This window comes from Cardiocondyla obscurior, linkage group LG05 (assembly GCF_019399895.1).
Source record: "Cardiocondyla obscurior isolate alpha-2009 linkage group LG05, Cobs3.1, whole genome shotgun sequence".
Taxonomy (NCBI): domain Eukaryota; kingdom Metazoa; phylum Arthropoda; class Insecta; order Hymenoptera; family Formicidae; genus Cardiocondyla; species Cardiocondyla obscurior.
The window spans coordinates 705830-732821 of NC_091868.1; the positions used below are offsets into that span (position 1 = coordinate 705830).

Genomic DNA, 26992 nt, shown 5'->3' on the forward strand with positions numbered 1-26992 from the left:
AAGTAAAATATACAAATTTTTAATTTGTGGTCATTTATTTATTATATAATTATAAGTGAAGAACACAGTGATTCAAATATACACGTGTAGAAACTTACGGACAACTTAGAGAACAACACATTAAAATCTAGACATTGATTGATTTATTAGCACAAAGATCAAAGTTTTTGATACATTTTATGGATTTACAGTATCATATACAAATAATAATGTGTGAAAAAGCTAAGTTATTTCAATATTGCAAAAGAAACTTAATTTTTTTAAAGAATTAAGTCACAAAACTTAATTGATTATTACAGGTTTATGTAACAATAAAATTACAAGTATTTGATCATTTAGAAATATTCTTAATTATATACTTATAAATCAAATTTAAAGTACTATAAAAATCTTCATTTTATGTTGGACCATCGAATGTACATAATGTGTACAATTCCATTTATCATAGCAAATTTTACACTAGCCATTTACGTCTGGAACTTGATCCAGTTGTTCGTCTTCTTTTTTCTCCACGTTATGATCATTATCAAAGTTTTCATTTATTACAGATTGCATTGAAATATCATTGATGGCAGTATCATCGTTGATAGCAGCTTCAATATTATGTTCTGGATTAGGATCTCGATTTTCTTCACCCTCTTCTATTAAACGAGGAGCTTCTATTGTATGTACAGTCGAAGATGTTTCAAAGTTTTGTGAGTGTTTGTTTAATCCTATCTGAGCTTCTATTAAATTTAATTCTTCAATCAATGTTTTTTCTCTTCTTTCAATTGTTTCTGAAATAATATGAGGAAAATACATGACTTTTCGTTACAGATTTCCATCATCTACCTATAGTTTTCAGCTTTAATACAATTTTTAAACACCCTGTATAATATTAATAAAAATATACTATACCGTGAAGTTCTTTTGCAGATTGTGCCAATAACATATCCGTCTGCGAATCTTTATGCTTTGGTAAGTAATAAATAGGAGGTTGAGTCTGAGTTTTTATAAATGAAGCAAGTGGTAATTGTGCATTACGCCAATCTTGAAATTGCCGACTACGTGCAAGCTTTGCTTCTAGTACTCGTACTTCAGCTAATTGTCGTTTTCGCGATGAAAATAACTGTTGTCTCTCTTTTCGTAGTTCTTCTTTTTCTCGTCTTCTAGCTTCTTCTACTCTAGCCTCTACCTCTGCCTTTTTATCCTCCTGCAAAAAAAAAAAATTTTTTATGAATACATCGAATTGTTTAACGCTTTGATATTATTATTTTGGGATATTATAACGAAAATAATTAAAATTAATCTTACCTTTGCCTTAAGTTTAGTTTCCTCTTGTCTAAATTTTTGTAAAGTACCCAAAAGTGCACCAAACATACGTTTATTTCTTTGCCGACTACGTTCGTCGGTTCTTTCGCGTCTGATAACCTCTTGACGCGAAGGAATTTCTCGAGGAGTAGCTATTACTCTGGATGACACAGCAGGCTTTAAAACATTAAAATAATGTTAGCTTATATTAAAATATATATACGTACATGAGGGTAAAACATATCAAGGAGTATATAAAATTACATTATGTGGGCTGAGATGCAAAACGTAAAAAATTATATTTTAAACTTTAAATAAATCAATCGAGTAATTTATCGTTTTAAGTTAAATTTTATTACATTATTAAAAAGCACTACTCTTAAATAAATAGTTTGATTCCCCAAGATATTAACTGCATGCATAAATAAATTACCTTAGTAACATTATCGTCTTCATCAGCGCTATCATCCGCAGTAGAAGGAACACGTGCGCTTAATCGACTAAAAACTGTTTTTGGTTCCACGCTAGAATTACTTTGCCAACGTCTTTTACCTCCAGGTAGTTCATTATTCACAAACTCAGTTATAGTTTTACGACGATCTTCTTGCAACAATCTCTTTTGAGGTATTCTAAAAGAGAATGCATTAAAATAAAATTAAAATTATATTCATATAAACCTAAATATATCTGTAATAATCTTAAAAAAGAAATTAATTAAAAAAAAAAAAGAAATACGTAAATTAAATATAACCTCGATTGCAATGGACCGCTTTCGCCGTCAGGAACATCGCGACCTAAGATTTTACGAATACTACGGTCAAGACCACGAAGCCCGTCACGAGCAAGTTCTAATTGAGCCTCTAATCTATCGGCTCCCCATAACTCCTGATAATCTAATTTTCTCATTATTATTTCGTTGACCATTTAATAACGCGGGAAATCGATATCGGTAGGAAAGAATTACAATATCACCATCAGAATTTTTTAATTGTGTATTTAGACATAAGAGTAATAAGGTCACGGTGATACTACATATATGTAATACTTCTACATTACTAACATACTCTATTTGCAATACGCGACACATTCGTCGACGAGGCAATGGAGAATTCACATTGAATGCATTGGGTGCATTCAGGGAGCAACCGCTCAGTGAGCTCTTACATCTGATTGAGACATTCTTTAAGATCTGACAATATTCACCAATCAGATGCATAACTCACTGAGTGGTTGTGTTTGCTGAACGCAACCGCTCGGTAAATTTTCATGTCTGATTTACGTATAGTTTCAGATCCAGAAGAATATGCCAATCGAATGCAAGAGTTCATTGAGCGCTCAGTCAGAGAGCCCAACTCGAAATCGCGGCTTCCACGCGGCTTCTGAGTTGGGCTCTCTGCGCTCAGTGGCGCTCTGGCATCGTATGCGTTTTACTCGTATCACATTTCAGTGGGTAATTCTTTAGTGATGTGTAGTCTGTGCCTTTAGTATAGCCGGTCGAACTATCAGTTTATTTAAAAGCGCTCGGAACGTTCTCCCTTTTTGTACGGATCTTGAGTTACAGCATCTGAATTTTAAGGATATATACGTACTACATATATTAAGGTATACATAAATTCATTTTTACAAGGTATAGTAATACGGATAAATGTAACATTGTTTTAATTACAAAGTGATCGGCATTATTTTACCGAAGTAGCGCGCCGCATTAAATCTATATAATTTTAACAACGAAAGCCGCCCCATCACTGTCGACGAAGCGCAAAAACTCCTTTCGTTATCGCATTATTGGTATTGCTTAAAAATTCTATTCGTTTAGCTTATATAAAAAATTAAATTCTAGCTCTCGCATTCTTACTACAATTATTAGTTATAACAATAATATGAAATTTATTACTCTTACTATTATCATTATATGTGCGATCGATCCTATTTTTATACCAGATAAAATACTTTTCAAGCCAGGTAGACATTTAAAATAGAAGTAAACGACTCTTCTTTTTCCGCACGCACACAGACCGAGGAATGCCGCAGGTCGGTTTCTTTATCTTGTGTGAACCGCTTTACTTTTGTCGACGCATCGGAAAGTATATGGATTCGCGCGTCGTCGGTGCGATAAACGTTTTTCATAAATTCACGAAAACTCTATCATAATTCTCGTAACACACAAATGTTACGACGGACGGAAAGCCGCGATAACCGCCGTTCTTTACGCATGAATATCTCTCTTCTTTAGATTGTCTGCCTGGCATATATTGCTTATAAAATTATCACAGTATCGTTCGTACTTATACTTATTGTATGTACGCTGAAAGGCAGACGTGACGACGGCAGCTAGCGAACTTTAGCGTCGTGTGCGTTTTCACACGCATGTATTTACCGCGCCGGCCGGTTTGCCGATGATTGATTTCGCTCCGTTATCTCATCTCTTTGCTTCTGCCGCCCAGGATTACGTACGCTAGCCGCTTTCGCCGCAGAAAACGCCACGTCTACCCTTCGGTGTACATATTTTTTTCAGACTACGAAGGACGTTATTTCGCACAGAGCAGCGAGCGCAGAAAAATGAACAATGGTATCTTCTCTCGTGTGTCGCCAACCTCGAATAGCGCGGTGAGTTTTAATACAAGATTTAATACGAGAAACGCCGGAGTGATATCGATTTAAACGTTACGCGGATGTTCCTGCTTTACCGCAGAGTTAAATAAATATTTGGACAAGACAAAAATTTGATCGTGCGTCTACGACATATTTAACAAAACGCCTTTTAAGTTGCATTTTAATTTTCTTTTTTTTTCTCTTTTTTCAGACGTCTCCTAGTCACTATCGTGTGGAGTCTACAGCATCCTATTCGCCTAGGATATTTCCAAGCTGTTCCTAATACAGCTCTTTGTTTCACATCTCTTTGAGACGTATGACAAACAATATTACATGTACGTAATATTGACACATCTGAGACAAATTTCAGATATATGCATAAGTATACATATATGTATGCACCGAAAGAAAAGTATAGTTACTTTTGGACTCAATCATAACTTCGATACTTCGAATTATGAATATGATTTGTTCAATTATATTTACAATTAACTTAATCATCATAAAATTATGGTTTGGTTTGAAAGTGACTATAATATATGTATATATGTTTTCTCTCAGCGTATACACTGCAGTATTTTTTCTACTTACTTTTCTTTATCTAGATTTTAAACTATATTTAAAACCGTGGGCTTTTGAACTTTCAGGCATTATCGTTCTGGTCGATAATATTTTCTACGTTTGACATCGCCGTTTTCATTATTATCCGGAACTTTAAGTTGCGAAACTGACGATAAATGTATATTACATACAAGTTCCTTTACAACTTCGTTTTCATGGCGATTAAAATTACAAAGATTTGTTGATTCTCTCTCAATCGAGTCAACTACAACGCGAAAGAACTAAGAGATATATTGAAAAGTCTCTTTCTCTCTCGCGTATTATTTGGTAATCGTCCATTACGTTCAGATAACAGCCTCGAGGAACACGGTACGAGCGTACGAATACTTTTAAACCGTAAACGATATATTGACTGCTCTATTTGACGTAACCCTTCTCTTTCAGCAGATCATCTAGCGTTTCCTGGTTGTAGTAGACGACAAAGTCTGTTGGCTCGACGCCCTCGAAGACGGCGTAGACCGACGGTTTCAAGTTGTAGAAAAAGAGTGGCTGGCCTCTCTTAGCAAAGTCCTTCGTCAGGATCTCGATCACCGTGGCGGCTGTGAAATCCGCGCCGTAAATGTGCGAGCAGTCGATCACCACCGGCGTCTCGATGCTCTCCACACGTCGACTGTACTTGGTCACCAAATTGCGAACGTAATCCACCGACGGGAAGATCAAGCAGCGATCGGGCGTTAGCATTAGGTACTCTATACCATGGTGAGTCTGCGGGCCAAACGAGTAAAGATATCACGAGCTCTAATCAATCCGCGAAATTGAACATTAAAAAGTTGAAACGTGAGCTTGAGATGTTAATTTCGTATTTTGAACAAATCAATAACTTACCTTGAGCTTCTCCACAGATATTTTCGGCCTGGCTGCGTGGTACAGAATGAAGAGAATATTTATTCCAACCCCGCAGAGGATGCCGATCTCCAACTGCAGCACCAAGCACGCTATAAATGTGCCCAGTCCGGGGATGAGGTCGGATTCTGCAAATCAGAAGCATATAGTTTATCTTGCGCATTTATCGCGAGCTTATTTAGTGCTTGCGCGCTCTTACTTTTTGTCCGCCACATCGGCCTCACCACTTTAACTTCGACCATGAAGATAACCGCGGCAATGATGATCGCCGCTAATGAGGCACGCGGGATATAACTGAAGTACGGGGTAAGAAATAGCAACGCTAAAATGACTAAGACACCTGAAATATTTAAAGTACAGCTTTGTTTAATCGTAACACATTTTATTTTATAATTATTTTATCGAACGAACGGTATGCTTTCGCACGATTTTAATCGAACTTATTTAATTCTTGCAGATCGTAAATAGATGCAACGATTGAGCCGCGGAATTCATGTGCGGAACTTACCAGTATAAATGCCGCCGAACGGCGTTCTGACTCCGGAAGCGTTATTCACCGCACTCCTGCTGAGAGATCCCGTGCCCGGGAAAGCTTGTACGAAAGAGTTTCCGATGTTCGACATACCGATGGCTATCAACTCTTGCGTTGCGTCCACCGATTTTCCATTAGCTGCAAAAAGGAAATTACAATTAATTGTTTTAAAGGATAATAATAAATTTACAGGTAATTCACGATTGCGTTAAAAAGATGTATATATATACATATATAAAAACGAGCGTTTAGTCAATGCTTAATACAACAAATTAATCTTGCAGTTTTCCGAGGTGCTCACCGAAAGCCTTGCAGATAGCGATGTCTTCCATTAGAGAAATAAGTGGTATTACGACGATGCCACTACCCAGATTACCAAGCATATCGATAAACGTGACTGTTGAATTGTCATCTTTGACAAATCCAAACGGTGGAAGTTGTACAGTAGGCATGCCACCCGGTATATTGCCTGGGGTAAAGTATTTTATTTTATTTTTGGTATTATTCAACCGTGCTCTTCGGTATTTAAATTTTATATCACATATTTGAATTCAACGAAAGAGACATTTTTATTTGCATCACATACCAATCAATCTGACGGGTGAGTTATCTTGAAAACTCCAGCCCAGAATACCGCAAATTACTACTAGAAGTGCGTTCCGCGAGGTGCCGATCAACCATATGATTTTATTAACGACGTGGTGCTTTGTAGTGCGAAGTTCCTCCTTTTTCGGGCCAATTTTGTATGAAGCCAGTAACTGTAATAAAAATAACAGCATAGATTAGATTTAAAAGAAAGATAAAGAAATTGCAATTACAATAATGTTAATATTAAATACGATAATATTAAATTTAAATATTAACGTTACACGCATTGCAAGATTTTAATTTCTCGCAATACATTTCAGGTAATGCCGCATTAATTAATTACCCTTAGAATTAATAGCAATGCTATGCAGGACGCTCCAAGAGTAGCATCCCAGGCGGATGTCTGATGTATCAGCCCACCGATACTCCGCCACATTTCAATAAATTGAGAGCCCTTAGCGGGAATACCGAGAAGGTCCTTTATCTGCGACGTGACAATTATCAAAGCCACCGCCGAAGTAAAACCGGAGCTTACTGGTCCCGATACGAAATCTATTAGGAAACCTATAAAAAACGAGGTAACGAAATATAATCTTAATATTCGTTTTTTTTTTTCTAAAAAAAAGTAACATTTTAATATCGAATAATGACTCTTTCAAATACAGAGATGTTTTATGATTTCAGATGAAATTTAACTTGGTAAATAAACTCACCAAGACCGAATATACCCATTATTAATTCCACGATTCCAGCCATAAAGCACAATAAAATTGCATGCGGTATCGGAGAGTCTAAGTGAGACACTGTTTGATAAGTCAACAAAGATATTATGGCAGTAGGGCCCATAGGAATATCTTTGCAAGATCCAAAAATGACGTAAATGAAACAACCCAGAAAGCTGCCGTATAAACCGTACTGAAATAAAAAGGTAACACACTTAAATTATTTATACGTATAGAAAATGTACTATTTTCAAATTATTTCAAAGTAATTTAGGAAAAAAAAATTCTTTATTCTATTAAAAATAAATCAATTTTAATTATTTCTCTTTTAATTTTTCTTTGTTTAGCTCGTTTATCTTAAATTAAGTTGTGTACCTGCGGCGGTAAGCCGGCGACATTTGAATATGCCAGTGATTGAGGAATTACGGTGAGACCGACGGTGATCCCGGCAACCAGATCTCCGAGCGCATCTTGTCCATTGTATCTTGGCAGCCAGTTTAAGATCGGTAGCCTCTTGTAAAGGGTTTTCTTCGTGCATATGGCTCTGGCACGCCGCCTCGTATGCTGCAACATTGACTTTAGAAGACCTTCCTTTTGCTTGGTCTCGTCATCTCCAGGTTCTTCAATCACTATTAGCAAAAGGTAAATAATTTTATAACAAAAATCATAATTATTGAAAGGTTTACGTGATCCTTAATTTTAACTTTTATTTTATATGTATATACATATATTTTTTTTTGAAGAATCTTGAAGAATGATATTTTTGTCGATTCGTTTATCGAAACTGAATCAATTTCTTATTAGCATTACCAGTTTGAAAATCATCAATTATCAACGGAATTTTATCGGAGTTTATTTTTTTTTATCAGCGATTATTAAAAACGATGCACCTGAGGCAAGATTTCTTATCTGTGTTGAATAAATTAAGGCAGTGCTAACGTAAAACAGAAGTTTTGCAACGCAAAGATCGATATCAATGAATTTGCATAAATAATGTTATAATCAGATCAGAAAGTATTCATTTTTGTTTCCATTATACGTTGATGTGTGAAATTGAAATAAAAAATCACAAAATCTTTTGCATTTGATAATTTAATATATACGTAGGTGTATACACTATCATATTTTGTTATTTTGCGTTTCAAGATGACGTAACTGTCAACAGAATTAATAATTCAAATTATCTCCGTCAACTTGTGTTTAAATACGAGCCTTTGTAACATTATTACCCTCATAAGGCACGTTCAATGTAAAGATACACGCAAGATTCACAACTGATTTCGTAAGACGGCTCGTTAATTATTAAATGCTTGCTCGAACAATGGAATTTTACGATACTCACTTTTGAGGAATCCTCGCCGCGTGCGTAAAATAAATTAAGTTTCAAAATACGATTGCACCGGTTATGCTAAAAATATCTGCTTTTTTCCGTTTTAATTTCTTCGTTTTATTTGCACACGAATAGAAATAAAACGTTGAGAAAAGGAAAAGAAAACGTGGACAGATTTTACATACGAAATATATGAAAAATTTGTTCCCGGAGCATTCCACACGACAACTCGTCGAAAAATGTGATTTTATTTTAATCTTTTTGGTTATATTTTAGAACTTACAGATGAAATCTGAAGAGCCCTGTATGTCACGATGATTTCCATGCGAATTGTGGAGAGACTGAAACGAATGAATAAGATCCACGTTGTTGGTGGACCCGCTTAATCCATGATTCACGTAGCCCTCCAAGCCCTGCCTGCCGTCCGTCGAGCTGCTGCTGTCTTTCATTCTGGAAACATGAAACAATCAATTGGCATAAAATTAATTAAGAGGTAAGTGATCAATTTCCTATTAAGCATAACTTAATCATTTCTACAAAGAGATAAAAGAAAAAAAAGAGGAAAAAAAGATAAGACGTGTATGTAAAGAGAAGGGAAAATATTCCCATAAAGAAGAAATGTTTGCGTTTCAAGGAATTAAAAATATCACGAGCTTTCGATGGCGATTAGATTAATCGTAACATGTGACAACGCGATCGCGATGCTTTAGTCATCGTTAGTTAAAACGATTGGAGATGATATTCATTGGGAGACCACGATCACTCTATTAAACTTGGCCGTGAACCAAGTACTAATTGCAGTCAAGGCGATATTGTCACGAGGATGTTTTCAATCCACCCTGTCGTAACCATTACAGGAAAAATTTTGTGCGTCCGCCGCAGTAAGATGTTCCGCGACAAGCATTATCCGTCTGAGTGTCTTTTTTTTTTTCTTTTCTTCTTGCGGGGGATTGCCGATCCTCTTTCGCTAAAAGCTTTGCTTAAACGTATCGTGAACGCAGACTCCGGCTGCGTTACGTGAGCGCATCGGTAATCGTAACAACTCCAGTGTCTCTATTTTATATAAGACGCTCAGTTTCATCACTTTTAAATCTTGCGCCCTGGCACGCGCGGAATCGATATTGCGGCCGCCGCGAGTGGTTTGCTTACGCGTGGACCCGCGGGAATAATCGCGCGCGCGTTTCACTTTTATTAAAAATCAAAACGAAAAGTACCGTCTTATTTATTTTTAAGCCGCAGGGAAATTGCAACTCCCCGCGATTTAGGGACGTTTAATTTTTAGAAATACTCGGCGCGGATCTCTCTAAAACTGTTTGCGACTTTTTCTCGTCCAGGATTGTCTTTGACTTTATAGTCGTCTGGCTCGAATTTTTGCGAGTTTAATTTAGAAAGAAGAAGAAAAAAAAATTACATTTAGGAGGCTCTTTTTTTCTGTCCTGGCAACGTACATATGCGCAATGCACGTGACGGTGCAAAAGGTAATCCGTACATATCCTCACTCGAGATACGCTCCGATATCGAAATCGTTTGCATTGCGTAAGTGTACGACATGCAAGTACAATTTTTGCACTTATTATTGCAATTAGACAAAGAAGTAGGGAGTACACCCAGGTGACTGGATTTTTATTGACATATTTTCCGGCTCGGTTGCAATTATAAGAGCAGATAAGATCCCGGAAAAATCAGTCTTTCCATTCTTATTTCTGCGGATTCACGTAACCACGCCAGGTTTCATGGATCTCTCTCTTTCTCCGTCTCTCTGTGTTGCGTGCAATTTTTTCGTAAAAGATAAACTTCTCTCGTACTTCTTCTATCCAACGTTAATATCACAAAAATGTTAAAAAAAAAGAAAGAAAAAAAAACAATTACCTTCTTTATCACAAGTTTACACCAAGCTCCCAAGTACTTTCTTTTTCACTCACGGATTAATGCCTATCTCGAATTGAGGCTTATCTTTTCGACGTTCGTTCGAGGGGGAATCAGTCTTTGGGCAGTCGCGTCCAAATCTGAACTGAAATAAGACATTTGTCTTATACGCGCGGCAAGTACGGACGTGCCGACGAACACGATCGGCGTTTGATCTTTGATAAAGCCGGCGTAATTCACTGTTAGAAGTCGCAATTACTACAAGTAGGCTCGATTGATCGGCGTCACTTCGTCTGATTGTTTCGCCAATACCGCGGCGTTTGCTTGCAAATGAAAGCAGAATGATAATGAAAAAGGAAAATGTCTATTCCGCGATTATGCTAACGCCGCCGGTCGCGTTTCTCAACGGAATTTCGCAACAATAACCATGAGAAGTTTTCCGTCTTGCGTACGAGGTTTTTTTTTTCCTTTTTTTTTTTGTCTTTTTTTCCTTTTTATTGCACGGCAGGTTATTACACGCCGGAGCATCGTGAGAAAAGTGATGATCTGTTTAAATATCGTGAACATTGAGCAATGCGCCAGATAATCCCGCAGTTTCCTCAACCGCGTGTCGTATACACGTACTTTGCCTGAGATTTATGAGTCACGCATAATACGATTACATACTTTAATAAACGTCAGCGGAGGCTTAAGAGGAAACAAATGTAAGAATATCCCATCGTGCATTGAATCATCTAATGAAAATAGAAAGGGAATTGATACGCTGAGCTTTAATTGTCCTCATTAAAAGAAATTATTTTACGTCCTCGGTTCCGTCTTATGTAAATTTCGTTAATCCTATAATTGCTAAATTATTTGATAAATTAATAAAATAAAAAGTAATTTTAATCGACCGGCCGGTCTAGTTTATAAATTACAGAGACTCGTTTTGCGATAACAATCTTGTAAAGTATTTTTAAATTGAATAAGTTAAATGTTTTAAATAACACCTTACAGGTTCTTCGAGATAAAAACACTGACATTTATAAAAGGCCTTATAATGTCGACAGATATTTTTTTTTTTTTTTTTTTACACCAAACCGCGAGATGATGTGATCGCATGTAATTTGTTTCACCTGTGTGTCCATCACGCGCACCTCACGCGACTCGAAGATGATTAATGATTTCGATCGTCGTCGTAGCCGAAGTCGTAAAAAAAAAAAAAAAAAAAAGAAGAAAAAAAAGAAGAAAAGGAAATATGTCGCATCGAAACTAGTTCCTTATCGTATTAACGACTTATTTCGCTTCGTACTGCCACATGCTAATTATTTAGACTTTAATCGTGAAGGACGTTTGTGCGAAATTTTTTTAATATCTACTCATACCTGCGGTAATTATATATATAATTATATAGCACTGAAGAGAGAAAAAAAAAAGCAAACGCCAAAGAAATTACGTCGTTTAAAATAGATAATGCGGTTTTTCATTCAGACTTTACTAATATAATTTTACGAGTTTTTAATTCAAGGCCTGTTATTATCGGTTTTTGAAAAAAAAAAGAAGAAGAAAGAAAAAATATATATATATTTCTGCGATTTCCAGAGTCTTAACAGCAATCTTGTTCAATTTTTAATTAATCACAGAGCCGTATTAGCGTTTTAAAGCGTCACTTAGGACGATCTTTCGAACACAAGAATGAACCACGCACGAATACCGGTCTATAATACTTTAAATATATAATATCTCGTTTTCTTCCGCGTATACGTGCGCGCCGGCGTGCGTATCGTGTTTTCGACGAGCGGCAATCTGCACGGATTACATTATCGCGTATCATAAAATGTAGAAACTCCGGTGTCACGTGCCCCGGCTTGTTTTACAAACGTGCAGGCCGAGCACATATCCGCGTGGCTTTGGTTGAATTTACGAGCATTAGCCTCTGAGCGAACGATTGCAAGTGAAAGGGATCATCAATTGATAAACGCGCGCTGTAAAACGCGTCGCTTATCGAATTCGACTTCCTCGCACCCAAGGTCTATCCAAACGCGCGAACTAGAGTACGCGGAGTAATCGCTATCAATTATGCAGGAGACCGAAAAGCTAGATAAACCCGCCGAGGCGGATGGATTAATTTCAGATTGCGCAAATCGATGAGAAGGCCCCGATCGTTATCGCGGCGGCAAAGACACGCGAGTTCTCGGTATTTTTCTTTTATCGAGAGCAGAATCGCGGAGGGAACTTATCGTCGGAAATACGACCTCCCCGGGCGAGGATTTTCCATCGGGGAATCACGAAAAGGATTCAATAATTGCCGGCGCGAATCGACGAGCGAGTCCCATCGTACGGGAGATGCGAACGCGTACTGGGAAGTGGAATTGGTCAGAGATTAGGCGGACGGCTGTTGACACATTTTATTTAATAAACCGGCCTCTCGTAATCTCCGCATCAGGCTTTGCGATCTGGCGTCGTTAATCTAATCGAACGCTAAATGAAAATGTTATCGAAAGTTTGATTGCGCCTTTATTTTCTTTTCTCGTTTTACCTATCGATAACCGCGTATACGAAATATTTCGTTGGGAAACGTCGCCGTTTGTAATTACGAAAGCTTAACGTCATTATTATTTCGCAATCGAGCAATTCGTTTTTATATTTTTAAGCCGTAACACTTAATCTGAATTTATTGTTTACCGAGATGTTTAATTAAAAAAAGAGAAAGAAAAGAATAAAAAACAGAATTAAAAAGCGCCGAGTTATTAATAAATTACTTTTTAATAAGTTGCTTTTATGGAAGCTTCAGCATTAGGTTCTGCATTTCAACGCGTCTAATTTTAAGACTAAAGAGAGATCCTATCTATAAAAAAAATATCGTTGACGTTTATTAAATTATATAGTATATTTCTTTTTTTGTTACAGATCGACGCAGCTGCATCCGCTGCTGTCAACTTTCGTTAATATCGTCACCGCCGATATTATTAATTATACGAACCGCAGCCGGTTCGTCGGGAGTTCCGGGAGTTCCGCTAAGTATTCGGACGTGATTTTTTTGACACGGCTTTATTCGAAACGCGAGTACCGGACAGGAACGCGCATAAGTGATCGATAATTTTCGCGATTATAAAATCACGGTCGGGGTGTTCGCGAGTGTCCAAGGCGCGGAAGGATGACTCGACACGAAAACTGAGAGGAGGAGCAGGCTCGGGAAAGGGCATCCTGCATCGGCGGAGCAACTTTTAGGTGAATATAAATTTTTTTCTTTTGAGAAAGTCTTTAAAAAAAATTCAAGTTTTATCTCTACATTAATTTAAATACTAACGTGTCTACAATAATACGTTTTATTTTATGTTACAGTCACCAGCAGAACTCTAACTCCGCTGAAGCTCATGCAGATTGGTAAGTTGCATGATTTTCTTTTCGTAGTTTGGGGTGTCTTAAAAAATAGCGCGTGCATAGTTAGGTTTTTTAATTTAGTAAAAATTACACTCACTCAGATGTTCGCTAAGAAATTCGCTGATGTAAGCTCCGCTTTCCTCCGGTGCTTAGCGACCCTGTCCGCTCGAGCGTAGGATGAGTCCACAGTAAGCGCGTTTCGAGCTTCCCTCCTCGCGGAAATCCAAATAAAATTACAATTTCGAATATTCGTCTCCCCGTTACTTTAAGATATCGCGCGGATCGAGTCCCACCGAGGCCTCGGTCGACATTTGTTAGCGGCGCGGGAATGACGTGAGACGCTCGGACTTTACTCCTCTCGTTCTACCGAAATAGTTCTCCAGCCGCCGTTTTTCGCCGCTCGGTTGTAGAAGACGTCGGAACTAAGCGCGAATAGGTGCGAAAATTCCCTGCGAAATGTAATATCTGCGGCAACTAGGTAATACGGTCACGAGTGTATAGAATTTCAGACCGGTTTTCGCGGCGCAATGACGAAACTGAGTTCCCGGCGACGCGCGACCGGCCATTTAAACGCATCGCGCGGGGCAAACTCCCTCTCTTTCTTCTCGGCGGCTCCTCAGCCTCCCTCGCGACCGGCGATGCCGAGGAGAGCACTCTAATCGTCACGTGGTGACTCGGTCCTGATCGAGAATCCGACGCGATCACGCGCTATCCAAGTGTAATGCCCTCGTCGCAAGAATTTTCTAGCATACGGGGCCGCGTCACGTGTTTCGCGAGTACCAGTTAGTAATCTTCCGATCGGCCAGCCAAGTCTTGCCGGGGCTCGGAATTATTTATAAAAATTAATTTATAAAAAATCGAAGCTAAACAATGGCGCGAGCAATCGATTACTACGAGATAATCTGCCGCGGAATATAATCTCGCTTCGGCACTCTTGTTTTCCCTCCCCGGTTTTAAACGTCGCTCTCGTATCTGAATTAGTTTCGATAATGATACAATCGTTAGGAGATTCCGCACCGTCCCTCCGCTGTTACATATAGGTACTCGACAATCCGACAATGAGATGATATATTTGCTTGCGTGAAAAGCGTGGAAACCTGTTCGCTTTGATATCATAGGTATCTACGAAAGTATACGAAAATAAATGTACTTTCGAATTTTTATATGTTATCTGAATATTACGAACACCTGCAACGACGTCTGTATTATTTGAGCTTACCAATAATCTTGAGACGGCGTTCGTAAGCCGTCTATAAAGCGTCAAAATTTTAATAAGATCATCCTTATAAGACATTTTGCTTTCGATACAGAATCTAACAATAGTTTCAACTGTGGCATTGAAAGATAATAGAAAATAGAATTGTTGTGAATTGCAAAATGTTCGGTATTTCGACGTAGGTGTTTATTATTTTAAGTCGTGCGTACGGGCAAAATTTTTAAATAAGGAATTTTCTAACAATTTACGCTACGCGCCAACGCGAGGAAGAAAATTTTATAAAATATTTAACGCGTTAAACGCGGTCGGGAAGAAAATTTCGATGTTCCTTCGATAAGGCATTCCTCGCGTTTGACCATTAAGTTTATCGGTAAGTTTAATCGTTTAACAGACAATTACAAAGTCAATTAGGCTAACCATAAGTATCGACGGTCATGTCGCTGATCCGCTTGTGTGCGTTAGGCGCAGTATATTTTGTAAACAGCTCTTGATAAAGCTAGTTGATAATGCAAACCCAAACGATTAAATGCGTTCTTAGCATTCTCGTTACCTCTCGCAGCGAGGAATTGTTTTTACCGCAAACATAATTCCGTCGGATTCAGGAATTGACGGTGCACAATCTCAAATGTTCGCCAGCTGCAGATATACGAGAATATAAGCTGCGAGTCATCGAACGAGAAGGGAAATCCGAATAATCGCGAAGTACGCGGTTACGCGAAAAGAATATTCCGATTACATTTTCGCGTGAAATCTGCCGAACGCATGTGGTGTTGTTTAAACAACCGAAATTCCTCGCGTCGATTTTTAAGAGTTGAGAGTCTCTGATGTAATAATATATTGCGGCACAATGTCGTGTGCTAGAAAAATAATTAATCGCTCAGTTAACATTTCGCATCCCTAATCAGTTGCCATAAATATTGATAATGTTCTTAAATCATCATTAATGATCATTGGTTCCGCGCGAATTAACGCTCTCCCAATAAGCGCGATTTTACTTAACATTCGGGACGTCAAATATCGGCTCTGTTGATATTCAATTAAAATATCATTTATAATTTGTTTGACAGCCCGTTAACTAGTGACGTCATGCCGAGGAAAGTCTCTGGCAGCCGAGTACTTTCTGACGTAATAAATTGACGTACGAACCGCTCGGGGAAAGTCGCGTAGGATTTCCCGTCGATGCGAATCCGAGTCGTTAGTTTTTCGCAACTTTCGTCACATTTACGCGGCGCAAAAAATATTTTCTTTCACTCGTTGAAAAAATTTGAAACATCTAGAGTGCTTTTCAAAAATGCACGATTAAATTACATTACAATATTAAAAAAAAAAAGAAAAGAAAAAAGAAAAAAAAATACAACGCAACTATTACGCGTTAAACTATTTAAATAATAATTGTTCCTTCAATACAAATTATAGAAAAAAAAGAAGTAGTAATAAAATAAAGATAATTAGTACGTGAAAGAATCGTACGTCGGATTAAACGTAAGCTAAGGATTAAAAACGTGTGTTGAGAACCACTATGACGTACGAGTGTGAGTTCAATTTCTTTAAATATTTATACTGCATTATGCAATTATATAAATGTTCCGTGAAATCTTGTGACTGGTCCCCAATCACGGGACAGACATGTCTTTTCGCGCTCCGCGCGAGCAATAAGATTTCAAGGTAATCCCGTTGTTTTGCGGCATTTTAATCGGTCACGTGCTTTCAGTTGATCTACCAATGTGATAACACACTGGTGCCAGAGAGCCGCTTTGCGGTTCGACAATAAATCCATATCGAACCGACCCATATAGAGATACAGGAAGAATACTATGCTAGACACTGCACTTGTCGACGAGCCAATCGATACTAGCGTTCGTTCATTTTTCAATTCATTTCTCTATCGAATATACTTAACGTTTTACTTAATTTTAGTCGTCGACTTTTTGTAAAAAAGAAAAAAAAATATAATAAAATAAAAATAAAAAGTAAATTTAAAATAAAATATTAAATAAAATTATATGACGAGAAAATTTAAAACAGTTTTCTTACACTTAAATATAAATGTTCACACGTGGAAGTTAATTAATTAATTTTTGGTCATTTCCATTATCGGTCGATCTATCCCTTTATCTTTCCGCTTTCTAACTCGGAATTAAAAATTCAACACGGTCTCGTTTCTCGCGCGCCTTATTTCTCTCGGTTTATTAAATAAAATTGAAGACGTGCCTCTCGATATTCAAAGGGAACGAACCGCATTAAGATACTTTTTATCGCAGCGCGGGGGTTCATCGTTTACGAATTCTCAGAACAAATTAACGCAGCCACGAACCTGTCGATCGCTCTAATTCGCCGAATATTTCATGACGCATCCCGATATTGTTGGGTACGAGAAAAATTGACGCAACGAGCACCTAAGCGAAAGCACGTGCTAGGAATTTCGCACATAAACAGTGATTAGACCGGGATCGCCTTGGAATCTAATGCGCCGAGCAAACAACGTAATATACGACCCCACGAGGGAGACGTTGCATATTTCAAAGAATAATTAGAAGACGTCATTATTATTGACAAATTAAACAGCCGGCATTTTGCACGCGGGGCACGTCGAGCCGTTTTAATTACGCAATTATACTTTTACCGCAATTATCTCGCGTGCTTTTCTCGCCCCGCTGTTTCCTCCCCGCGCGAATTCATCTATCGAGCACCATCCGGAGCTTCCATCTCGTCGCCGTCTTTGCGATGCCGCTTTTTAAAATCGGTTTCCGACCAGCGTTACCTTCGCGGACTTATAATTTTAACGCAACGACACGCGACGCAAGTGAGGCTGTATACATGTTTCACAAGCGCAACCTTGAATTCGAAATATCAATTTTTGTGGTATTCTCGATTTTTTTTTACGCGCGGCAAATGCTAGCGTGCAACCGCAACATTGCCCAATGCGTCGCGAAAAATAAAACAATTATCGTACGAAGTTTTCCGGATACGACGGAAGTGATTAAACACTTGGGAAACGTTTGTTTCTTCTTTTTTTTTTTTTTTTTCAGACTCGTAGATTAACATCTAATTAAGCGTCATGTTTGAATCAGTAGGTATCATTTTCTAACGAATGTGTCGGAACGGATATATCGCTCGGTTTGAAAGGGGAAATTCTCGCGAAGAATCAAGCGCGATGTGCGATAAATTCAAAAATCCACGTGGGTCTGTCGAGGAAGACGAATAATAAAGACGCATTGCTGATCCAACATTTTGCGAAATCTATCACGTGGACACTCGTTGATTATCCACCGACATTTATCACAGATTATAACACATACACGTGCTTTCGCGAACTGACCGGCCTTTATTAAATTATTTCGGTAATAATGGACCTCGGCTAGCCGCAGTTTTCCGTTTACTTACGAAATTATCGTCCCGCAAATTTTCTATCGATATTTTTGGCCGATCTGCGTGTGTGCCTCGCTTTTTTCGCCGAACGTTACTCTGGGTACAATAATCCTCGGACATTCGTTATTCAGTTCCGTTTTAACGCGAAAACACTGTCCCGCGAGTTACTTCTCATTAAAATTTATCACATGCATAATTGTGGTAACAATATTTTTCATATTTTTCGATCGAAATCGACCAAAGTGCGATGGAATGTTACTAGTTTTAATAGATATGCATTTATTAATAATTCATAGCGCAGTCGAACATCCATAATGTATATCACGAAGCTCTGAAGTGGCTAATTATCTTGATATACATTCGTCGCGTAAAAAGTTTTACATGCAGCATTAACAGCTCCGGTTCCGCAAACGGAATGTTAAGAATTAAAAAAAAAAAAACGAAAAAGAAAGAGACCGATCGTTTATTGCCTATTTTAAAAACGTTAAAAGGCATACCGATACATGCTTTACAAAAAAAAAAAAAAAAAAGAGAAAAAATCCCTTGCCAAGCATAAAACGTATTTATTATAGAGAAATCAATTCGCAGTAATTAATGAGCGTATTAGTTTGCGTGCGTTTGTTTTGTCAAACGTTGGATAAGATTACATTCTCTATTGTTTGAAGAGTTATTAAATTCTATTAAATACATAAGCGATGACGTTTATCATCTGCTTTTTCAAAGATTTAAGGATTAATGGTTAAAGACATCTGACAAACAATTACGTTCAAACCAGTACTAAAACAATAAATGATAAAAGAAGCGATTAAAGCTCTGAACTAATGAATAATAGAGAAAAAAGGAAATCTAAAAAAAAAAAGAAAAGGGGAAAAATTTTTCAATCTCAATTTCTTACCTGGTAAGAGTTTGAGTTTATGTTGATGTTGATCAGGATTAGGTTAAGTTGTTAGACTAGCCAAGCACTTTATTCTGATAATCTGATCTCGGCCGCGTCATTGTAAAAAAAAAAAAAAAAAAGAAAGAAAGAAAGAAGTGATTTAGACGAGATGCACTTACGTCACTCAGAAATTCCACGATCTAAGTAAATAGAGGACATTCAACCTTTCGATCAGATACGAAACGCGCCCGCCTTGTAGTACGAAATCGTGTTTAAGACTGACGTCTCTGTTTACACATTACATTGTACTACCATCCTAAATTTCGTCTAATCCGCATTTATCTCTAGACCTGTTTAATTTATATGCGATCTTCACGTGACTCGTAATGTAACCGTGAGCAAAGTGAGCTCGCACCGCGTAAGAGAATAATACTTTTTATTCCGACTTATTCAGCGAGATTTTTTTTTTTTTTTTATATTTTTTCGAGATATTTATAGTTATTATTGCGGGATCGATTAAATTCACGCCGTTTTGCACGTACTTCCTCGATACGAGGAACATCAGAAATCTCGCGAAATCGATTGTATTTATTATGTATTTTATTTTAGTTTTTTTTTTTTTTTTTTCTTTGGCGAGAGTTTTCGTTTTCCTTCTTTTCCTGTTCGTGATATCGCGATTGATGTTAATCCATCTTGTGAAAATTGTGTAATTCAGATAGTGGTTTTATATTGTGGAATTTCCTATGCGTTAGAAAATAATACTGCAACAAATAAAATGTTATTAATAACATAACGCGATACAGACTTTTCTTAATTATCTGTGTCACGAGATAAAGCCGGATTTTCCTTATATATTGAATAATCGACGTTTTTAGAGAATAATCGATTGAACAGAGAAAATAACACGTGTCGATTGCACAGAAACACCAGCGAGGTAAACGTTCTACATTAACAACGTGTTGGAATGCGGGAGAAAATTAATACGGTATTAAATATACTTGAATATTTAGATTTGATTGATATATTTTAGACAATAATAGCTCACGAGTCGTTCGTCTAGCGGGATTAATCATAAACTTATCAAATGACAATTTTATGAGAAAATATAACATGTACTTGTATGATCGTCTATATTACAATATGTATAAATAGCTTATTAATAATTTTCATCGTTTTGCACGTTACATAATTATTATAATTATAATATCAGACCTCTGAATGTTGCCAATTTTGATTTAATATTTTTAAACCGCTGTTCTATCAGTTTATATTGCTATCCCATATTGCTCGTAATTAACTAATGAGCATTTCGTTCGTGCTCTTACACTCAGCGGTGAAACCGTTTAAAAATTACCATTGGCTTTGGCAATTTCGTATATTCGAGTCATGTTTCTTGCAATGTAACGTACATTGTAACAATATCATAAACACTTATGTACATTACATGCTCATGTGAATTATTTACTTTTACATATTTGTTTTCTTTTTTTTTTCACCCTGTACAATTGAAAATTCTCGATGTAAATATACTAAAAAAGAAGTTCCAAAATTTTATGTACAAATTCCCAAGACTCTTTTTCGAATTATGAGGACTTTTTGGAACAACTTGTATTAGAACAAGGCATTCATATCTAGGTTTGCAGAATATTGTCGCAATACAAAAATTATCCCTAATATTAAGACAAGGCCTTAATTAATGGCCTTAAAATAAGATCTCTTTAAAATAATAATTATATAGTATGTACGAAATTCTTATATATATATATATATAAAACGTAATGAAATATCTTTTGTAAAACTTGGTGAAAACAATCCATTTGGTATACCTCGTGAAATAGACAGCCTTAGTTTTTGGAGTTTCGTGAAGCACCCTTAAGAAATAATACAAGCGCCTTGCGGCGATGAGTCTTCCGTAACATTGAGATTATTGTAACTTCCGTGGAATGCCGACTCCTCGACGGTTAATAGAGACTCGTGCGAGCGTTCCTCTTCCAATGGTGCTGTATTCGAAGCGTGACTAATCGACGAATGTCTCGAACGAGAGAGAGTACCACGTTGATTGCTGCTGGCGGATGGAGCCGGGCTTGGTGAAGGGCTTTCTGGTATTTGTTCCTGTTCTTGCTGTTGCTTAATTATCACCAATCTGTTCAATAATGATATTTGACCTTGGATATTGGACATAAAGGGACGGTAACCCAAACTGAAATTGAAATATGCAATTAAAATTTGCTTAATAATACTAAAATACATCGTAGATATATACACGATAATGTAGACGCACCATTCTGAATGAGACCATTTGATTAATGTAAGCAGACCGTCCCTTAGATTAATTATAGAGTCAAGAGTTTGCATTGGAGCATGGGCCGTTCTAACAGTTCTAGTTATTGCCGCAGCATCTCGAAGTACAGTAGCTACCACTGCAGCCCATCCTAGACAGCTTCCTTCGAGAAACAGTTGCAATAAATACCTGCCGAAAATTTACAGATAAATATGCATAAATACAAGATATAATATTAATTGTTAATTTAAATTTTTATTAAAAAAAAAAATATAAGTATTCATACCTAAGTTGCACTTCTGCCCGACCGATTGGTGCAGAGGTCGAAGCAGAATTGACTTCTGTAGGTCCCACTGATTCCGGTGAGACCCAGCATACAGAGCTAACTATCGAATCTGCGTCATCTCTCCAAATTGTACTGGTATCGCTAAGAACACTATTGGCGTCTGAAAATCAAGCAAAAAAAAGATTAATACGGATTTTGTCTACTTAGAATTTCTCAACCACCTATACCAGCGCATGTTTAAATTACCATTTTTATTTAATTATAATTTAGGGTTTAGAAAAAATTATTTATTTCGAGTATACTTACCGTTTATCATATTCGGTGTCAATTTCGCTTCCGCAGTCGGAAATTGCGTCTCTAAACTAGCGACAGGTGAAACTAATGTTGTATACGGTGGCCTACCGCTTGGAAGACTAGTGTATCCGCTGTCAGGTACGTCCACGACCAAATTCGGGGACAAGGTCTCGTCGTCAGATATTATAGAATGTAGGGAAGTTAAGCTAGATCTTCGAAATTTCTGTAGTGTTGGCAAGAACAGCATCGGGTATGGAAATGCAAAGTCTTCATGGACTGCTTTTAACGTACCCACATAATCATCAATTTTCGCTGCTCTATCACGTTCGCGAGCAAACCATGTTACTAAATGAAAATCGAGACGCGCTGCAAATCTACCTAAATCGGTCAAGCGGCGAGCCGAGAGTAGCCGACGAGCGTGACGCTGTAAAATTACATCAATAAAAAACTCCTCCGCTGATCCCTCTCTAAAAAAGAATAAATATATTAATTTAGTTTTATTAGTTCTAATTTAATAAAAAAGACTTTATAATATCAACCTTTAAATAGAAGAAAAAAGGGAAATACTTACTTGTTTTCACTTTTTTCACTGCTTTTTACCGTTGGAACAGATTTTTTTCGTCTCATAACGACATTTCGAGTTTTTTCGAGCATAGAGGATGGCGTGACGTCTTTCTCAGATTGCATTTTAGGTGTAATTGTGGTGCTATAGCTACGACTTCTCGAAACTTGCATAGTTCCTAATACTAAAGCGAGATCATCCTCGTGTGAAGAAAGGGGAGGTGTCTGGGGAGGACCTACTAATTTCGCACTGCCACTCCACGACGTACGCGGTGACTCTACGTCATTTGGATCTAAAGTTGAAAAATAAATTTAACGTTAATATTTCATGAACAGATATTCATAGATTTATAAAAATTTGTGAAATTATATTTACCGATTGCCCTAAGAAATCTCACAAGATCTCTTGATAGTTCCCATCTACCTTGTTCTAATGCAGCATCTAATAATAACGTTGCGTGCTGCCGGCTGACAGATGATGGTTCTAAATTCTGTAGAATGATCAAATAACTGGCGGCGGTATCAAGTTGCTGACGCTGCAGACAATCTTGTAGTAACTTCTTTGGTGGACCGGCGACAGAAAATAAATAAGGCCAAAGCGCGATTTCGGTTTTGCGAGCGCACTGTACAACGGCTCTGGCCCATACACCAGGAAATTCGCGAATAAATTCGACGACGGATGGTAATTGAGCATCCGGGATGGGATCCTTGCTTGTCGCTTCTTCCTCGAGTACTTCATGTAGCAATAATTCTAGTGAATGCGGAAAATATGGTAATGCAGAGCATGAACGTGCTATTTCCCACGCGTGATAACCCAAGTTTCGATGTATCAATTGACGTAAAATTTGATGTAGATACACTTGGCTCTGAAATATAATTATTCATTTAATTAATATATTTAAAAATAATTATATAGTTATCTTAAATCGTTAAAAAAAAAGAAAGGGATTAATACCGTGAGCTCCAATAAATTAAAGGGCAGTGAGAAAGGAGAGTTCGTATCCGATGTGAATAATACGGTATCGTTTTCGGCTCCCAGTAAAATCGCGTCTTCAAAAAGTATCGCTAAGGGATAAATGCGTAGATGAAATGGTAACATTATTCGCTTGCTCATAAAAGCATGCGCCTTTTCTTGATGATTACGAAATAGTGGCAGCCAAACTCGCATGCCGTGTGCTCCGCAAAATAACCACAGAGCCTCGGTTAAGTGTGGTTTGTCTCTTCTTGAGCGCGATGGTACCCAAACGTTTTCGACGTAGGATGCTAGTACTGTCGGAGCGCCGCATGTAAAGAGAACCTCCGAATTATCGGTAGAATGTTCGCGTTGAACCATAAGAAGACGTCCAGAGACGTTCAATAGGAGACTCTCGGGATGAGGATGACTGCCAGCAGTCTCCGCGCGAATCGAAGTTAACGTAGCGCTGACTACGCAAGCGGGATGTACGCACAGTCCGCTGACATCCACCGTTTGTATTCTCGTTAATTCGATGCCACCAGCTTCTAAAATAGCATACGCATTTTAATGACCAAAAATTTATTATATTTTTTAAAAATTAATTTCAAAACGTAGAAACAATCGCGTACTTACCTACGTCGTTTTGCAATATCATATCGTAAATACTAATTTGAGCATTGGCACAGAAACTTAGAAGTCTATCTTTCATCGTATTTAATAATAGCACCTGCGAGGGCATTCTAATATTTTTGACATAATTATTATCCAGTCGAGTATCGCGTGGATAAATTCTAATCTCATCTTTGTCATCCAATTTAGAATAACTGCTGGTTATGAGATATCCCTTGTGCCACAACAGTCCACCAGTTACTATAAAATCCCGCTCTTGACTCTCATTGCCAAACAATTTCCATTTTCTCGAGAGTAGAGAATAATGTGCTAGTCCCGTTCGACCGGCTACTGCAAGGCTTAAACCTTCGCTATCTATTGCAGTGTACTATAAACATAAAAACATAACATTATATGTAAATTAGTGTATTAATATAAGAAAAAAAATTCCCAAGATATTAAAACAGTAAGAATCTTTAAGATTTCTTTACTATCAATACTTAGTTAAAAATCGTTTATGATGTTAACAAAAATTACATGAAATAACGATATGTTAAAAAATTATTAATATTTACCCGAATCGGCCAATTAAATCCACTGTATTTAGTAGGAATAGGCACAACAAGCCACTGTTTGCAACCAGCAAGTGTCTGGAGCATGCTATCATTGGGCATTTCGGCAGCTAGATGGAAACCTGAAGCGGTTGAGGATATTCCAGCACCCAAATTTATATATAATCTATCTTCGCCTTGAAGGTACAAGTGTCCATGGTGTCCCATGCATGGATTTATCGTTAGAGGACTTTTCGCGAAGTCCAATTGAATAAGAGAGCGATCAGAATTATTCGCTTTGTTACCGTTTTCATTTGTAACTAAAGATCCTGGAGATTTTCGTAGCATCCATAATTGATAACCCTCCGCGGACCATTCCATTGTTTGAATATGCAGAGGATTATCGTGCGTCAGATCTACACGTAGGCCGTAGTCCCATTTTAAGCTACAGAGTAATAAAGCACCAAAAGTACTCCATAACGCTAAACCGCCGCCTTCCCAGGCTAGAGCAATAGCACAACTATCGGGCGTCCATCTGAGACACTTGACGCTACCTGGTCGACCTGGATAATCTTTGGAAGATAAGCTTAAAGTATGCGACATCTCTAAACCGCCAGTTGTTTCGTCCACGTAATATACAACACCTTCGGAGCTGCGAAAAAAACAGACGTTTGAATTACAAAATAAGAATTAATTTTATTTATTAATTTGCAGAATTAAATAATACTTACTTTTGCCTGCCAATGGCAATTAACCGATATTTATGATTAACGGCGGCACAAGTAGCATCTTCTAAGTCTTGAGCCCAGATTCCTTGCACTTGATTAGGATCAAATTTTAAAGATTGAGCAGTGAGAAACGCAGCTTTCCCATTATTTAGCACAATAGCAAAACCTCCTACAAGAGGTGAATATTCGATATCGGTAACGTAAATGTTGTTTTCCGTGAGTGGTACAGCTACAGTAGAGATTTGCTGATCAATACTGAACGGTATGCGTCTTAAATCTAAGGAATAATCACGATTTACGGTGCCATCCCATTTATGGCGCACTACATGGCTAGTTTTGGTTGCTACCATAAGCTCGTCTCGTATACAAACTAATGAACTGATTCCGCCATCGATCCAGGCCGATTTTTCCTGTACAGTAAAAGGAAAAAAAAAAAAAAAATTAATTGCCATTTACATCTCTTATTTTATTTTAATTTTTTTTAAATTTTATTGCATTTGAATAATAAAATAATACTCACGAAAGTTAAGACATGGGATGGAATGACTTTTGTAATAAACAATTCATTGCTATCTCGTTTCAAGCTGGTAACTGGCGAGTCACGTTGTTCGTAGAGTCCCCGGCCCTCCGCACTGTTGTCCGAAAGTTTATAGAACAGCAGATAGCTGTCCGACGTCGCGATGACCAACATACTCGAGTCTGGTCTCCATTGCACCAAAACGTTCTCTCCGTGCTGCCATAAAGAGTTCGCAGACCTTCTGCTAAACACGATCGGAACGCAGGGCTGCAAATATTAATTCTACTTTAGAATTTATCGAATTACCGCGGACAATCTGTCATCGTAACGTTAACGTTGACGAAGCTTTCGCTTGGAAGCTGCTTTCGCTCGTATCAGTTACCTTGCAGTACCAGATGACGAGGGCATCCGCGGTGAGAATGGCGAACATAATTTTGTCCCTGTTGCATACCACAGCGTTTATCCTGCCTTGCTCGCAGGTATTGAGAACCCGAGGCCATCCTACGGGGAAAAACATGATCTCCGTGAGAGTGTCCCACGTCGGGCCTCAGATTTCCCGCATTGTCTCAGCCACGGTCTTCGCCACGACGCCACGAGCTTGACAAGTAAACAGTGCCTAACCTCGTCGACATAGCGGTACTCTCACGATCAGATCATCTCGGTGGCGCGCGCTGTGCGGCGGATCTATGCATCCAAACGGTGCACGTTGTAGCGTGACGCAACGTTCACAACGCTTCCTTATTCCCGCATCTTCCATAAATATCTATCTGTCTCTTCCCAGTTTCTCTATTTCTTCTCTCCGTCGATTTTCGAAGGCTTGTAGGCGTTCGTTCAGATCAGATTAAAAAAAGAAAAACTTTGAAATGTGTATTAGTAACCTTCTTTTTTAAAATTAACGAAAATAACAGTATGAAATAAAAATAAAATTAGCAAACGTTCCGATTAAATTATAAAATTATTCGACATAAATTACAATACATAACGATTAATATAATTTTATG

General features: G+C 37.7%; 3 protein-coding genes across 6 annotated transcripts; all 3 read right to left on the bottom strand.

Annotated features, from left to right (window-relative positions):
- Positions 1-126: 126 nt before the first annotated feature.
- Positions 127-2406, bottom strand: Pnn (desmosome associated protein-like protein pinnin). Its single transcript, XM_070657308.1, has 5 exons — positions 2042-2406; positions 1724-1919; positions 1294-1467; positions 898-1192; positions 127-776 (listed from the first exon to the last, which is right to left on the bottom strand). The coding sequence occupies exons 1-5, from the start codon at positions 2212-2214 to the stop codon at positions 460-462; spliced, it is 1155 nt and encodes a 384-aa protein (XP_070513409.1). The 5' UTR covers positions 2215-2406; the 3' UTR covers positions 127-459.
- Positions 2407-2759: 353 nt separating this feature from the next.
- Positions 2760-19599, bottom strand: Esp (Epidermal stripes and patches). 3 transcript variants are annotated; one of them, XM_070657307.1, is made up of 11 exons: positions 19228-19599; positions 8802-8968; positions 7564-7817; positions 7180-7381; positions 6810-7030; positions 6465-6636; positions 6180-6347; positions 5855-6016; positions 5546-5686; positions 5329-5474; positions 2760-5208 (listed from the first exon to the last, which is right to left on the bottom strand). In XM_070657307.1, exons 2-11 carry the CDS (start codon positions 8965-8967, stop codon positions 4861-4863), a joined length of 1980 nt encoding a protein of 659 aa, XP_070513408.1. In that variant the 5' UTR covers position 8968; positions 19228-19599; the 3' UTR covers positions 2760-4860. The 3 variants fall into 3 exon arrangements, with proteins under 3 accessions (XP_070513408.1, XP_070513405.1, XP_070513406.1); XM_070657304.1 differs by lacking the exon at positions 19228-19599 and adding an exon at positions 13845-14539; XM_070657305.1 differs by lacking the exon at positions 19228-19599 and adding an exon at positions 10388-12274.
- Positions 19600-20214: 615 nt separating this feature from the next.
- Rich (guanine nucleotide exchange factor subunit Rich) lies at positions 20215-26696 on the bottom strand. Of its 2 annotated transcripts, none has more exons than XM_070656862.1 (12): positions 26374-26696; positions 25995-26258; positions 25478-25884; positions 24771-25398; positions 24220-24583; positions 23587-24128; positions 23008-23497; positions 22642-22924; positions 22083-22537; positions 21777-21936; positions 21491-21679; positions 20215-21409 (listed from the first exon to the last, which is right to left on the bottom strand). In XM_070656862.1, the coding sequence occupies exons 1-12, from the start codon at positions 26506-26508 to the stop codon at positions 21082-21084; spliced, it is 4245 nt and encodes a 1414-aa protein (XP_070512963.1). In that variant the 5' UTR covers positions 26509-26696; the 3' UTR covers positions 20215-21081. The 2 variants fall into 2 exon arrangements, with proteins under 2 accessions (XP_070512963.1, XP_070512962.1); XM_070656861.1 differs by having other exon boundaries at positions 23587-24131.
- Positions 26697-26992: the final 296 nt, after the last annotated feature.